At 41.9% G+C, this 17140-nt stretch overlaps 1 protein-coding gene across 2 annotated transcripts in view; it reads left to right on the top strand.

Annotated features, from left to right (window-relative positions):
• camta1a (calmodulin binding transcription activator 1a) overlaps positions 1-17140 on the top strand; it is a 279253-nt gene that overhangs the window by 142564 nt on the left and 119549 nt on the right. For both annotated transcript variants that reach the window (XM_085442815.1, XM_085442814.1), the window contains exon 5: positions 11653-11788. In XM_085442815.1, coding sequence (XP_085298941.1) covers positions 11653-11788 — 136 coding nt within the window. The remainder of the gene's footprint in view (positions 1-11652; positions 11789-17140) is intronic.

Here is a 17140-nt window from a genome sequence, read left to right as displayed (position 1 = left end):
CAAGGGATGATGTAAATTCTCATGATTGCTTCCAGAAGTAGTTTATCACAATGCCAACGATGGCAAGATCAGTGTCTCATTGTCCTCAAAGAGCAGGACAGTAGCACTCCAGCACAAGTAGTAGACAGTGTTTGTGTTTCTGCAATCAGTAGCACTTTACAGCTTGGTCATATCATGATTACTGAGTAGTGACAGTTTGATAACAGAGTTTTAAAGAAAATGATTAATACCCTGTAAATAATAAAGTAACCAGGAATTAGCAAAAGGGTATACCTGGCTAATATAGAAAGAAACTGATCTAACAGGGTGGTAAGGGGCCAGAAATAAAGACTGAACATCTAATCATGTCAAAAAACATTTAAACAAAGTGTTGAAGCATGCAAGTATAGCAGTATTTTTGAAACAACTACTACCTATAAAAATGATGCTAGTTAAAAATTGAGATTTGAATGTTTTGATATATCATGCCACAACCTTCAAAAACACATAAAAATCATATCAAAATCATCAGTCATATCATATCATATATGATATAAAGTGGCTTTCTTTATATTCCAAACATCTGCTTTTTGTTAAAAAGTAATACTGCTGTATTTGTTTAGTGATGTAAGTTTTTGTTATTTTGTTACTTGTTTCTCATTCTTTTTACTTTCTGTGTAATAACCATAAATCAGAGCTGCGTAATGCTAGCTGTTGCTTTCTGTTAATATTAGTATTTTATACTAACATTGCTTTCTTATTATTACTTTGGTAATTCCATGGGTTAACCGAACTATTACCTCTTTATTATCAGTCTATCGCTATAGTATTTCAGTTCTATTACCAAGCTGTAGTGTCAAGTGTTGCCCAGAAATCTATAATAATATTTCTTCTCAGCGTCTGTTCTCTGCATCAAGGTTTCCAGCTGAGATTAGTCTGGGCTATATCCAAGCGTGTTACATGCAAACACGAGGGAGTGTATGGACCCGACCCAAGACTCAAATCAGAAATAGGGATGCCTGCCATAGTTGAGTTTGTATAAAAATTCTTTAAACATCCAGAGTAGTCTCAGGGCGACAGTAGTGCATCTTCCTTAGCCTTCTTTCCCCCTACACATCATTTGTTAAAATGAACCAATGCTAAATATGCCATTTACAAGAAATACGAGTAACTAGTGAGTTGTAAAGTTGTGTATACCACTGAATGTACGTATCACATCAATTAGTAAAACATATTTAATTCAGGAGTGTGTCTCCCTGTTGCCTTGCATTATATGCGGCACGCAGCCAGAAACAAACTCTAGTCATTCTGGGCTGTTGCCTGGACTCCCCACCCTAACTTGCTGCCTACTTGCTGAGGTGACTGATGAGCAGACTCACTGGTGTGTCAAATATGTGGGAAATAGTCAATCAGCTAGGCCGGTGTGACAAGCCTGTGTATTTCTGTGGTTTGGAAATGCTGTTTCAAAAAAGTGTGTGAAAGTCATGCTCGGTGACAGACTAAGGATAAACATTTTATGGTTTTGGAATAGGAGAGTTACGCCTCTTCCTTCTCTGGAAGGTATGGTTAGATGCTAATTTTATCTATAGTTAGTTGACCCCAACCTGTGGGGTATTTATTGCGCTCTTGTACTACTAGGGCAGCTGTGCTCGAGTGTATTTCTGTCTGTCTGTAAATCTGTGTGTGTGCATTGTGTAGCTGATTTTTTTTTTTTTTTTTTACATAAATGAGAAAAAGATGGGAAGAAAGGAAAAAGATTATGTTTTGGACTGGAAAATTTATGGAGGAGATACTGTTGATGTGATTTAGTGTGTGGGTGCTCCATGAGCCACTGAACATGGAAAATGAGAAGGCAGAGGTGGCCATGATTAGAGGTGTGCCTTGTTGACTACTTTATGAGTGTATTCAGATGTGTGTGTACATGTGCACATCGATGGCTTCAACTTAAAGTTGAGCGGCCAAAGGTAAACATAGCAGGACACGCACAGTCTATCATCTTCATTGTCTGGGTAATAACTGTCAGTGTTGGTGTGTATTACCAGGAGAAGCTAAGTTGACTTTTCTCGTGCTTTGCTCAGTCATGCTGTGTGTGTGTTTGTATTTATGTGATTATGTGTGAGGTCCTCACCCCAGCTGATGTATCTGAGTGATCTCAGACATGTGTTAGGGGCCAAGATGAAGGGTCATCATATATAAACACACCCAGGGAAATAGAGTGTGAGAGAGCGTTGGGGCTCGTGGGACCACGTGACTAACACTCTCACCCATGAAATCATATAGTACCCAACATGTTTCTTCTGTTTGCCTCCATTCAGTTACTGGAAAAACTGATTATTTGGTCTTTGAATAACATCAACAGAACATGTCAGAAATAAAATTGCAAAGAGTCCACAGGATAACAGTGGCAGTAGACAAGAATAAGAATCAAAACGCCAGAGTTCATTTATCCATCTCCTTAAGCCGCTTAGTTCAATCAGGGTTGCAGCGGCAAAGCAGAGGATCCCAGACATCTATGTTCCCCACAACTTCTTCAATCTCCTCCTCATTTTATGTTTTGGCTTGTCATCTATGATGATAGGTGTGGGAAGGGTACATGGAAAGCATATAGACTAACCAAGTACACAGATACGTGGCTTCAGGTTTTCTAGTCATGTATAAATTTTCACCAACCCATAGATAATTCTGTTCTGCATTTTCATTATTAGTTTTTCCTTAGTGTTACATTTTAGTTTCCTATTCAGTTTAGTTTGAGTTAGTATCCAGAGTGTATTTGCTTGTTTCAGTTCTTATTGTTTAAAAAAATATTTAGCTTCAGTTTAGTTTCTGTTAGTTTAAAGAGTTTTTTCATTGTTATTCAAGTGGCACTTTTAGTGGCAATTTTGCATTTTTTTTACTGTCATTGGTAAAGAATAGTGCAAAATATTAGTTCATTAGGGCTTTTTTCAGAAGTTTATTTTTCATTTTTATTTCAGTTAACTAAAGTGTTTTTCATACATAGATTTTTAGTTTAGTTGTATTTAACCAACCAGAGCATTTTTGACACGGGAGAACCTGCTAAAAAACACGGTGCTCTGGAGAATATATTTATTAGAATATTATAATGTCTATTCAATTTGTATTCAAGTATATCTCTTTGTTTTGACTTTGAGAGAAGAATATGGTCAATCTGTTTAAGCCGGATCCTCTACTTGCACATTTTCATAGTCTGCAAAATGAATGTTGACACACTCTGAAATCCAGTGTGGATTTCTACGCTTCACAATCATTAGTGTTTAGTTATGCATTTCCATGAGGATTGTCTGCGTATTAGGCCATGCCTGGACAGCAGTCCAACTACAGCAGACCTGTTTACAGTGCTGGTTTGTTGTTCGTGATAGATATTTTAACAGCGTAGCATCCTTAGTATCAGTAGGAATCTAGATGCTAAGGATTATAGGCATCTCAAACTATTTTTTTTTCTTTGTCAAAAAGCAGAATCGGCTACCAATTGTCCTACTTATGTCTATTTTTTTTCTCTTACTTTGTTTAACCAACCAAGGTGCAGTACAATCACTGAGCACAAATGCTCTTTTTTTATGCTACACACAGTTGCACACATTCACAGTTGGAGGCTTCCCAATGCAACTGCAGTTTGATCTCATGGCCAGCTAAGCAGCTTTAATCTGTTTTGTACAAAGTTGGATCATACTGATTGTCCCACACACTGCTCTCCTGCAGCTGTGCAAAGGCTAGTCAAAGCTCAGTTTGATGATCAATACATTAGGTGATTGCAGAGCATTTGTTACATTTATGGGAAAAAAAATCAGTGAACATTACTTGTAATTGCCAACAACTAAACAAGAGCAACCAGCATGTATTATCTTTCAGTTTGGCTGTTGTGAGGAGAAATCATGTTGGAATTTTCATTCAGGTTGACATGCAGTACACTCTTACCACAGTTCTTTATGTTATGGCTCAAAGAATTTAATCACAGACGTTTGCTTTTTTTAAAAGTAAGTAGCTTATCTTTATGTTTTTAATCTTTTTGTGGACAACAGCTCTCCCTGCTTAGTTAAAAAGCACAACAGTTCCATTCAATATTCACTGAAGCTCTTAGTTTGACCACTGAATTTGCTGGGAATCATGACTCTGTATTTACCCATTTACACTTGTCATTTTCTGTTTTGTCTCATATAAAGATCAGACTCCCTTGATGCTTTGTATACTCAACATTCTGGCACAGTTTGTGTTTATGGAGGCGAATCACAGTGTGTCCGTGTTCGTGTGAAATCCCTATACCATACACAGGGATCAGAGAAGAAAGCCAGCGCCTTACTTCATGCTGGAATCCAATCCAAGTGTTTCTTTGAAGGGGGCTTGGTCTCAAATATGTTTAGTGTTACCTTGAGAACGTGAGCCCTGCAATGCAAGCAATGCCTGAAATTCGATTTGATCTGCATGGCCACCATCACTTGACCATGGCTGATGTCTGTCCTTCTCCCCCTCACTCTATCTGTGCCTGAGCCGCCGTTGAGCCCAGGGCTCCAATTAAACCCATGATGCCTGGCTCTGGTTGGTATGGTGACCAGACAGGGCAGAGAGAGAGCTGTGATTCCCAGGTGAAAGGTGGGATAGACTTTCTGATTCGCTCCAGCACCCAGATAGAGTTACAGCTCAATTTCATCCTCTCACCCTCATCGGTCTATCCTCATGACTAAAATAGGACCAAGGAATGGAAGGGAAAGGAAGAATAGCTTCTTCTTTTCCTACTCAGCTTTCCTGCCTGTCTCTCTTCCTTTACACACTCCTTTTTTTATCACTCCCTCTTTTCAACCACCTCCAGCCCCCACCATAGCACTGTGCTGACGTTTTTTGTGACAGAAGGGACTCTGAGATGTGCTTTATAGCTTGGTCAGCTTGTAAAGCAGCACTTCTAAGTCTGTAGTTCTGTCTCACTTTAAAAAGTTGAGTTTTTTGACTTCCCTGGCGCTTTATCCTTCTTTTTTTTCCAGTCGCGCTTACTGCTTGTACTTTGTTCTTTTACCTTTTTTGTGGACAAGGCAGGATTTGTGAATTAATCATAAGTGGTTCAATAACTGGCCTTAGCTGTGCTCCGTCACTGAGGGATCAATAGGGGAAGTTCAGTGGCACTGACTGCTCTGGAGGAGAGACAAGGCCCTCACGTCCAGGTGATCCATTAGCCTGGTCTGGCATTAGGCAAGATGTAGAAGAGAGCCTGCTCTCAGCCCATCCTGTATCTGTAGAGGCCTCTAGAGAGACATACAGTAACCCTAATTTCAAGGTCTTCTTGTGATGCCCATATTATCTGAAAAAATATGAATACAATATCTATTTCACAGGTGTTTTATACTCACAATCAAAACGAATAACTTAATATATCTTCATAAAACTGCTGCCAATACGCACAGACTTAAGCTCTCAATGTTTTACAGTTTGTTCTGGGTTTGAATCTCTACCTTTTGCTTCTTCTTTTTTTCCCTTTCATGTTGTCGTTTATATTTTTCTGTTTAGGACAATCGCAGAAGTTTATATTGCTTGTTGAATGTGGCTTTAGGAGATTGACATGGAGAAATAAAAATCTTTGATCTTTCCCCCTAAATTGGGCTCTTAAAAATACATGACCACATCATTAAGTTGGTGTCTGAATCCCCCCTGCTTCTCATATAATAGAAAGGAAGATTGTTGTTACTAATAATAAAAACCTGACCTTTTCTTGCTGCAGTCTAGTTCGACTTAGATTTAATTGCATTAGTATTTTCCTACCAGGGGAGAACATAAGCTGCTAAAACAGCAACTTTACCCCATGACATAAAATAAGGCTGTACACAATTCCCTGCTGGCCATGCATTATTGAAAGTACAAAAGCATCCTCTTTACAAAGTGTCATAATAAGGCAGTGCTACAGGACTTAAGTTTACACTTGCACGATGCACACAGCATGTAGTTGTCAGCAGGAGCTGGGATGTAGAGAAACTTCATTCTGATGGCACCTTCATTTACAACGTACTGAGACACACCATGGATGATTTGTGAAGATTAGCGGAAAGCATGTGAGGTATGAATCATCGTCTCCGTAGTCGCTTTTTTCCAAGTAAGCATATGCATACAGTACTGACTAAAGACTGGAAATAGCATTCGCCACAAACATGATGTGGAAGCCTTTTGAGCATGCATTTGAAAATCATCAACAGTCCAACCCAGTTAAACACATTATATGCACTCTCTCTCTCACAGGTACACACAAACATGCAGTGACAGTGTGCATTTCAAGTGAATAAAAAATGTCTTCACAGCCAAAACCTTACAAGCACTGAAATTCAGATTCCGTGTCACCTAAGCTGTACATCAAAGCTGCACATTAGTCGCTAATGCTATGTGTGTATGTGTTGACACAGAGAATGGAGAGGTGTAACCAGTGTATGACATGGCTATTTGTAAATAACATCCAAACCTCATCCACTGGCAGCAGCTGAGAGCTTTAACTCTGAGCAGTGATGGCAGCCTCCCTGAAATGTGCATGAAACCAGCTTAGTGCTATCAGTAAAGCATCACCGCCAATCACCAGCCACCCTCTCATTCCGCCGGGCTGCTGTGGACCAGATAAGAGCCACGCCACCCTCCTCCCCTACTGCTTCCATCCGCTTTATGTTGTCCTCCAACAATTCACCCACCCTCCCACAGCAATTCACCCTTATCCTCTTTACAAGGTCTTATAGGGACAGAGACACTGATGTGCAGCTACAACAGTAATTTATATTCTTTGTAAATTGTCTGTGATTTTTTCATTGAGATAAGTGTGGGGGAAACATCTGTTTTGTGCTGGAAGGCAGTGGGCCGGAGCTTGAGTTCTGTGGCAATCACCAGCAGTATAGATAGAGAGGAAGAGGGGAGGCACACGATCTGTCTCCCTATCCTGAATTACAACTCCAGGGGCCTAGCTACCCTCTCATTATTACTGTTGTATTTAGCTGAACACTGGGTAAATAAACATTGAGCTCCATCTGTACAGCCTTGGAGATCAGTATCTGACGCCATGTTTGGAAAACTTAACTTCCATCATTTACTTCAGTCTAATTCATGTCAGCCATTGTTTTATACTCTTAAATTAGTTTTTTTATTAAAAATATTTAGAATAAAATTCAAATGTGTTTCAAAAAGTCTGCAGAGGTGAGAAAATAACACCCTAGGAAAAATAATAGATCATGAGATATGATTAAAAAGATGCATGACTTGTTCCAGCTGACTAACCCACCACACAGCCCTCATTGTCTTAATTATCAGAATGGTTGAGGGCTGGAGTCCTGAGCCGCTCAGGACTACAGCAGTAAGGCATTACAGTGACCAGGTGCTAAGGCCTCATTGGCAGTCAAAGAGGAACGCGACCTGCGGCATCTCGACATACGCACACTAGCGGGGGAGTTGGAGGGTTTCAGAGCAGTACAGACGATGAATCTCAATCATGAGGCCATGGCAGATTTACATTTAAAGTAGTTTTAGTGTACGCCCCACTTCCTGATGCATTCGTTGGCAGGTCTGAAAGGAGCAGCTTATCTGCGAGTCATCAATTGCACGTGATGCGTCCAGATAGGGGCTCCTGACGCCAGCACCTTTCTGTTCACACATCTAGCTCAAAGATCATGTGCTGTCTAATAGAGCACCATTGCTTGCCATGTAATTACATTACATGCGAAAAAACGCTGCAAAGTTTTGACAGCTCCAAGTGTGTGCATGTGCTCCCAATCGCATGCGTATGAACACGTGATTTATGTTTTAACTGTGATTGACAGAAACTGTAATGACAAGCATCAGTGTGTTATTGATGGTCTGTCACTCTTCGTGTTAATAATGTTATCCCCATATGGAGCAATGGGGTTACTGTGTGTTGTGCTTCTGTTCGAGTGCCCAGGGGCATATTTATCCCTCATATTTATTCTTAATAGGATTGGTTTTTGTGTAACACAAAATACAGGTGTGTATATGTGGATGTGTTTAGATGAGTAGTAGGTAGAAGTGTGGTTGTTGACACAGTGGGGTAAAGGCTATGATGGCTGAAGGCTCCGATGGGTAATTGAGAACAGCAGGTGTCGCCTCCCTCCTGAGCCACTTCAGGCCCCAACCAGCTCACCCTCCGATCTTCAAAGCCTCTCCAGCCCAGCTCTTCTCTCCTCTCCAATGTCAGTCGAGCTTGCTAGGGAGAAAAACAGCATGTATTGCAGCATGGTATTAATCAAACCTAGAGCATCACAGGGAATGTGGCGGAGTGGGCTACGCCAGTTCACCAAGACTGAGATATTTCATTCTTGTAAGCCTTTTGACAAAAATACATTCAGAAAGAAGCATAACCTTTACTATTATAACCTGGACTACCAATTTAGTATTCTTGTCTTACACTTGAGCACACCTGCTACAATTGAGTAGTTTTAAGTCCAGTAAAAAAAGTAATAACTTATACCATGTATTATGAATAATGTATGGCCTACATGTTGTGTCTTTTTTCATTTTAATCCAAGGCGATTCACCAGAGCTGTGGAGAACAGAAGAATCTCTTGTTCTCACTCAGATTTCGCTTTTTGTGTGCATGTAGCTTTTCCCTTTCTGTTTCTGTTTGTGCCGAAAGGCCTTTAGACAGTAAAGCTGAGAATGTGAGCAGTTTTTTTTTCTTCCTTACCTGCCTTTGGGCCCAGGTTTCCCTGCTTTGGCTTTGTTACCCATGCTGATCACGTCACCAGCCTCATAAAACCTCCACCCTCCCCTGACTTTTTCAAATCAACAGATCTGATTGAGTGAATGCCATTACCTGGGTAAATGAGTGATTCCTAAAGGACTGGACAAGGCCTAACACCACCCTGAGGGTGAAGCTTATTATCGCTGCAAACTCCAAAGAAGAGAGAGGCAGCTGTGGAGCTTGTGTGCACTTTTTTAGAAGCCTGTATTTCCATATTAATCTGCCACATTTAGGCATCTGAGACAGGGGGCCTCCTGTCACGCTTCTTTGATAACGGAGCAGTTAGCTTTTTCCCCTCATGTATAAATATGTGTAATTCTGATAAGATTAATTGAAGCGCCTAAGTATACAGTAGTAAAAGATGAGGGGGAGAGAGAGAGAGTGGGAGACAGCAGGAGGGAAAGGAGACACATTATGCCAAAGCATGCATTTTAGACTAGTTTTTGCCTAAGACCTACCCCAGAATGGGTGCCTAGCCTCTCTCTTCTGGGCCCTAAGTGCCTTGAATTGAAAATAGCATCTACCTAACAGTCCCTCAAAAATAGCTGAGCGAATAAGTTTTTGCGCCGAGCCGATAAATACGGCGTGGAGCCGATAAATACGGCGTGGAGCCTCTGACACCGAAGCCTCACCCCAATTTCCAGTGCTCTGGAGGAGATCAGATAGCCCTGTGTCATTTGATTTTCTGCCTTATCTCATCCGCGCCCATCTTTTTGTCTCACGCAGAGCTACATTTTAAGAAGCACACACTCCTTGTATCTTTTGAAGGACAAAACCCAGAATGATATTGAAGCGAATAATAGCATCAAACTTTTAGAGGGCCATTCCTTGTTTGATTGCTACCAAAAACAGGAATGGCATCTCAGATGAGTGTCCTTCAAGTGATATTTGGTATGCAGATCTGCAGGAGTACATGATGAGATTACAGCAATCTGCAAAGTTCTTAGCTCCAGAGTGCCATTTATGATCGCATCTCAACGATGGGTGACGTTATGGATGCTGTAAACTACAAAACAATTTATACTTTGTGTATATTGCATACAGCCATCGAGGAGTTCCACTTCTCAAGCTGACCAATAAACACGTCTGTTTAATAGTTGATTTCTGCAAAGCATGCAAAGTACCGAACAAGACAGGGGAGTGAGTAAGGAGAAGACAATAGGAGAGAAGGAGGTGTGGGAGGGTGTAGGTGAGGGATCCTGAGACAGATGAAACAAGAGGGAGAGAGTGAGCAGGGAGCGAGGGAGGAGACAAAGTCATTCCCTGGTGAACAGCTTGAGTTGACTGACGGCGAGAAGAGCAGGCTTCAGCGAGGGAAAGGGAGGAGGAAAGGGAGGAAGGGAGATCAGGAAGGAGTGAGCACATCAGTGTGTGAGTGGCGTCTCTCATTAGAAGGTGCTGTCAGGGGCCACAGAGGGGGGACTGCAGGGACCCCAGTTCCCCTCTTCTCCTCCCTCTTTACTGGCCCCTGAGATCCAGCAAGGAAAAATGATTGATGAGTGATACCAAGATAAACACACGCCCTGGCCCCTAAAGGCAGCCCTGCAAAATGATGCATGCAGCTTTATAAATAAATCTTGTGGAAAAAAATTTAACAATAAACAACAAAACAATGCAAAACAACCATTGGTTTTTCTTATTTTGGTTATTGCTACAGAAGCCACAAATCAACCCGACTTTTCCCCCCCCTTCGCTTTGATGAGAGTTTTTCCTCTTTTTTGTGTTTCTAGTTTTACATATCTGTGCCTGTGTGTGTTGTGTGTGTTTTATGTGTGGAGCAATGAGCAAAACACTAACAAGGTTCACCAGCTGACTGGATGGTTAAGCCCCCTTCAGTTACACTGCCTCCTCAGCAGCCTGGGCAGGCGGCTTTCCCACTCATTCACTGTGAGGCAACAAACACCGATGCAAACCTGTTCTCATTTGGGAGAGCTCCAAATCATAGCAGCTGTGTGTGATGTGTTTATACTTGTATTACTTATGTTGTGGGGACCTAACCACATTTACATTCACTTTGTGGGGACTGTCTCTGCTTCTGGGGATAAAATGCAAGTCCCCATACCACTAATCATTATAATTTCGACTGGACTCCTGGAAGACTTGGTTCAAGGTTGGGATAAGTTTAGGGTGAGGGGACGTTGCCAGGAAATGAATTTGAGTCAAAGCCATGTCCAGTGATGGAAACCCACCACTGCACTGTGGAGGTATGGACAAGTGTGTGGGAATCTGTGGAGAGTGAGCACTATGTATGGATTCATACTGATGATTCGTAACCACTGCACAATACACATAAATACTAATACATAACCATGTCTAACTGCTTCCTAATTGTTGAGAAAGTCATAAATGTTTTATGCTACACTTTCTGTTAATGTTTAACACTGAGCGGCAAATGCCTCTGTTACAAATCGAAATGGAAAGGCAGATTATCATCAAATAGTACATTATATCATTATGAGCCTACAGGCTGTGGTCTGGTGGAGGGAGAATGAATTATGAATGGAGTGTGAAGGAAGATCTCTTTCCCCTAGGGACTTCCAACACCACAACTCATTTAAGTTGGATGAATGAGAGATAAGGAAGAAACCCACTCACCCCCCATGCTGCTTTCCTTACAAACTGGCCTTCATATAATTTACTCTGAGAGAAGGAGTGTCACTTTAACTCCTCACAGCACACACACTTCTCATTGGAAAAAATGTATGCTGAAGGGTGCTTTGTTCATTGTCAAACTGTGCATACCAATGCTGAAAAACACCATAAAGAAGTCTTGTCATCTAAGTCACTGGTGCATTTTCTGCCTGGCGTAGACTCATGTCAGGCTTCTTTGTACATCTCTAAAATGAGTCCCTGAGCTGTGCTGTAGCTTTGCCTAAAAATTCTTCTCATCTTATCTTATCTTTCTCTCTTTTGCTCTTCCTCTGTCTCTCCTGTCTCGACGGGTCCAGGCCGCAGAATGGGTCGATGATACTGTACAATAGGAAGAAGGTGAAGTACAGAAAGGATGGCTACTGCTGGAAGAAGAGGAAAGATGGGAAGACCACACGGGAGGATCACATGAAGTTGAAAGTGCAGGGAGTTGAGGTGAGTGGGCTGACAAGAGTTTGGATTTAGAGGGAGTAAATGGGAAGAGAGGTGGGATAGGGGTGGGCACGGGGGTGGCTACGGGGGTGGGTGTGGGGTGGGCGAGAGCCAGCCTTCATCCTGACACAGACAAACAGAGGTCTACAGTGAGCTCTCCCTTGGCTGTAATGGAGACAGCCACATGCTGCAGCCGGCTTGTGTCTCCAAGGAACTTCACCAAGAAACAATGCAGCACAACAATAGTTTTCCCTGGGAAGCCAGTCGAGTGGAACCGATTGTTTGTACCTTATTAAAGCTCTGGATGTTGCCTTTGCTCCAGAGAGCCTACATTAATCTTGCTGGCTCAAAGCAGTACTGTGAAACTAGTGTTCCCTCACCTCACTCCAAGTCACTACCCATACCAGCTGCTGCCATAAAAGCCCACTTGCGTCAGTGCTTGGCTCACCTAGCCTCTCAGTAGACTTAAGTTGGTGACAGTGTTGCTACCCTGGCTGATCTATTAGCAGTCATGTTAATGAGTCATGGCAAGACTCATCCAAAGACTCAAAGAAAGTTCCTCAGCATTTGATTATTGCTCAAGTTTTAGTTCTGGTCTCTTTCTCACATTGACCACAAGCAGTAATGCTAAAAGTACAGGAGTTGAGATCAATGATAAGGGTGGGAGATTCTGAGCTTTCTTATGTGAATGTGCTCTCATGCACACACAAACCCAAGCACACAATTTACACATACATACACCTAACCGCACACCTCAGGGAGTGGTGCTGTGCATCTGTGTCACACTGTGTGACAAAGACAAAGCTCGGGCATTCTCCCAACAGGGGCTCTACTCTGTGTTTCTACTCCTCTAGATATTTGTCACTCCAAGAAAATGGCCTCTTCCCTCGCTTAGCCAGCTCAGTGTCATCTCTGGTCCTACAGTGGTCTGATAACCCATTGAGACTACACACATCAGTCCTTTTGAAGCATTAAATATGATTCCAGTTTGCGGCAGTTTTGGCTGTAAAGAAGGTTTAGTAAGCTAAACCTGTATTACTCTTTTTCAATTAATGTGTGAGTTCAGGCTATGTTTAGGCACTATTTTGTGTCTGAGCTCTGACTTTATCAGTAGCCACTGCATATATAAACCAGTACAGAGAGGAACTCAGAAATCCTTCGTCCCTTTGTGGTTTCGTTTCTTAGGGGGGGAAAATGCACAGCAGCCAAGTGACATCTGTCAGAGTTATATGGTGATAGGAAGGCAAAGTGTGTGCACTTCCACTGGATATAAAAACTAAGTTGACTGTAGAATCCCAAACTCATAGAACACCTTTCATCATGCCTGTGTGGCACAATTCCTTACAGTCCAAAGACATGCAGGTTAACTGGTGATTGTAAATTGGCTGTAGGTGTGAATGTAAAAGTGAAGATTTGTCGCTCTGTATGTGGTACGCCGTGATGCACCTTTGACAGGTCTAGGGTTTAAGTCCCATCTCTTTCTCAATGATTACTAGGTGCAAATGATACTAAGCTCAAATAGTAGTTAAGAAAACTGAGGAATGGTGCATGAGAAAAGTGTAAACATGACCACTCTTATAAGTAAATCATAGTTCGAGACTTTAAATATAAACAAACCTACTTTATATCTAAAGCAGAATATTTACTGCAAAGCAACAATTGACATTAGTTGAAAGTGAGCTTATGTCTTACTCTTTCCTGATGTCTGCTATATCATCTGTACCCATATCAGCATCCACTGAGGCAGTGCCTCCTCAGAATACTGTATTATATTTTCTATTTTCCAGCATCTATCCTGCTCAGTGCTTCAGAAAAGCAGCTGTTTTTTCTTTGGAATAACTTCCTCAATTGGAATATCACTGTCACAGCTCAACTCACTACAATTCTGAACTACAAAAAAACAAAAAAAAAATCCCAAAAGTTAAAACAGTTCTTCTTTATTAAATTCATTGCAGGCAGAATTAGTCAAACATATATGGCAAGAGGTAAAGTCAGCAGGCTTTCTAATAGAGTACACAGTTAACAACTGCTTCTCAACTGCTTAACATAGAATACATATAACTTGGTTTTAAGACCAAGAACAATGAAAACGTTTATGGCATGTTGGATTCAGCAGTAACATTTCTGTCATTATCCAAATAATACACAGTGATGGCTAAACACTGACAGAGATGTCAAGCATAGTGAGTATTTGGCAATCACATAATAACTATCAGTCACTGGGAGAAAAAGTAAGTATCTGATCAGTTGGTCAGTTGGTGAGTGGCTGTGAGAGGTTACTGGCAATTGTTAGGAGAAAATGGGCGCAAAAAAGTGTACGGTACTGCACCGAAAACCCCCTTTTGATCGCTTTGGCCGCTAGCAGATTGCTGTGGTCACCCATAGTTTGAATGGAAGATGCTGACTTGTCTGCAAGTACGTGCCAACCACTTGTTTAATGGTAGTAAAACTGTGACGGCTTAATCACAAATCAAAAACACAGACCATTCCCCGTCCAAGTTCTGCCTTTTAAAAACCTGTTGGTTTCTGCAGTAAGGCACAACTTTTATTTGGAAGCTGAATGTTCCCTGTTTCTAGTTTGAAATGCTCATTTCCAAGTTTCACTATTGCAAAGTCATTGGTTAACTGATATTTGCAAACAAATCAGCGTCTTCCTTGGAAACTACCAATGACCATGACAATCTGGTAGCACCGTCTTTGTGATTGATTTCTACAAGTGACAGCCGGCAACTGTACCTGTATCTTTTTTTTAATCCTACTGTTTAGTTCCAGCAAATCACGAGCCTTGCATAATAGTCCCAGCCTGCCACTGAGCTTTGATAGTCCACAAGCATGTAGCCCTAACAAGCACTTGGGCAATTACCAGAAATGCATCATGCATCAGAGAAGGGAAATTCTTTAGCAGACACTATTTAGCTTGTGTCCATCAGTCCAAAAAGACTGTCATGGGCTGAAAAATTATAGTACAGTTGCTGAATATTCAACAATATGAGATAAAGAACATACTGAAATCATTATGAGTCACATGCCATGGCCGATGGCTCTTGTTGGCACACTTGTCAGTTACTTGGAAAGTGTGTAACTCACCTTCTTGTGATTTTGTCTGCAAGGCCCTATGCCTTGTAACATGTCTAATTTACTAGAGCTAATTGCTGTATTAGCAGCAGAGGTGGCGAATACTATGAACGTGAGCTAGGTGCAGAGGGAAAGCAGAGGAAGAAAATGACTTAGGACTGCAAGGCCACATGAGAGCTTGTAGAAATTGGCCCATAACTGCTATTTCATATTGTGTATATAGAAATACAATGCGGGTTTCATCTGTGCTGACTTATGTTGCTTGGACTCTGCTGTGTCTTTCTCCATGTGCACGCCACCTCTTGCAGCCTTGAAAGACCTGGGTCATGTCCTTTAAACACCTCACACCTCAAGAATGGCAGATGAGAAAGGTGATCCATCACTGCTGTAACTACACTATGATGGATGTGATGTTTACTGTAAGCACATGCTTGACATAAATGACTTGACTTTTGCCCTCCGTTCAGTGAATGTAGGATGGGATAAAGAGCTAGCAATTTCTTCCCAGTACTTCAGAACAGAAGAGAATGATGTTTTTATGCATAATTCATATTACACATTCACAAGCCAGAACACAAAGAATTGGCATAATTTGAGCACATTCTCACTTGTTTTACAGGAGATTCTTTACACCGTTCACACTGTGCTGTAGATGCTCTGATTCTCTAGCCATGCAGTGCTTAATGGAGGTTCTGTGGTTATTACATGGGCCAAGTTTAGTGCACACTGAGGACAAATGTTGTGGGTGGGTCAGGCTAGTGATGTTCAGGAGCTCTGGCAAGGGAAAGGCTGTAAGCCTGGGAGCGAGGGGCCTTCTGGGGCCTGCGAGAAGCAGCCTAGCATGGCAGAAGTGGATGTCAGTGTGCTGCTGTCCTGTCTACTCCACAGTGCTTGCTCAGCAGCCTGTGGAAAAAGATTCCACTTGTTTCTGCTTTTTACTATTTTGTGAGCTTTTCTCTGTTTGTTTTATTTCTGTCTTTTAATTCATTCACAAGACATCTCATCATTCTCCTCTACTCCCACCTCTTTTTCTTCTTGCTAATCCCATCCCCTCACTACTGTCCAAGTCCACAGTCCAGACGGACAGAACCTTGAGTTGGGCGGTAATGCTCCCTGTTCCCTAAAATTGGAGCGCAGGGCATGTTGCGGCATTAGCGCTTAACAGGCCGTGAAATAGCAGCCTGCCTTCCTGACGTCTCCCCCATCACTCCAGGTGAGTTGGCCAGACGGCTGGATAAATGAGCAAGCAGCACCCACATCAACCAGCATGCATTTGGGGAACCTGAGGAGAAATGTCCATCAGTGATTATCTCACCACACCCGGTGCTTACCAAGCTCAAGTTATTCACCCAACATCCAAAAAGACCCTTTCAAGCACTTCCAGTGACTATCTATCAGTCCGAATCCTCTTTTGCAACAGGCCTTGATAAACTATGTTTAAAAAAGAAAAAAATATCTCATCTTTATATTCAGCATGTATGTCTCACATGTTCATAGCTCTCACGTCCTATGGCTTCCCCCTGTGAGATAGAACAGACCTTAAACGCTTTTATTTTGGGAAACTCCAGCTGATCTCTGTTCTGCTTCTTGTCAAGCTTCTACCCCAATGCTACCACCTTTTCGTTCTGATTAGCTGTTAATGTGCGCTCAGCCTCCATCACCTCCACTCCTCCACCCCTTCTATCCTATCTTCCCATTATTCCTAAGCTTTAATAAACTCCCTCAAATACAGATCGATTTTCTCTTAAGTGAAGGTGGCAGTGCCTCTGACTTATTTCATTACCACAGGCTAATTATACCGATTGAAATGAGCTTCTCTTCTTAAGGTGTGCTGTGCTGCTCTGTGCCCCCGTGCTCCTTACACTTTAATGCTGGTACAGTTCTCTACCAATTCCCAAAATCCCTTGCCTGCATCTCTTCCACCCCACCATGCCTTCATTTAACTCTCTCATCCTCCACCACCTAAATAATCAGCTGGTAGTCCTTAGGTCCCGTAACTTGTCATTTTATGTTGGATCCACCCTGATGTGTGATTTCAACTGTGCAACTGTGCAATGAAGGAAGGTAATGGAGCATGCTGGTGGCTCAATCGCCTCTGTTCATTGATAATAATGAAGACAAATGTCAAAACATTAGTTGCTAATGTTGTAATGGAGTGGATGCTACTGGATGAGCATTGGATGCTACACTGCATTGGCTTTCAAAATCACATGACCTTCAGTATTTAACTCCTGCTTGCAAGTATTCTTGCCCTTCCGTTTGTAGCAAATCAAACATATA

Source organism: Copadichromis virginalis, linkage group LG20, assembly GCF_057382275.1.
Source record: "Copadichromis virginalis isolate Kocher_CV1m ecotype Utaka linkage group LG20, C_Virginalis_male_GT1.1, whole genome shotgun sequence".
Lineage (NCBI taxonomy): Eukaryota > Metazoa > Chordata > Actinopteri > Cichliformes > Cichlidae > Copadichromis > Copadichromis virginalis.
The sequence above is the reverse complement of the archived record's forward strand: the minus strand, read 5'-3'. Positions and strand labels throughout refer to the sequence as shown.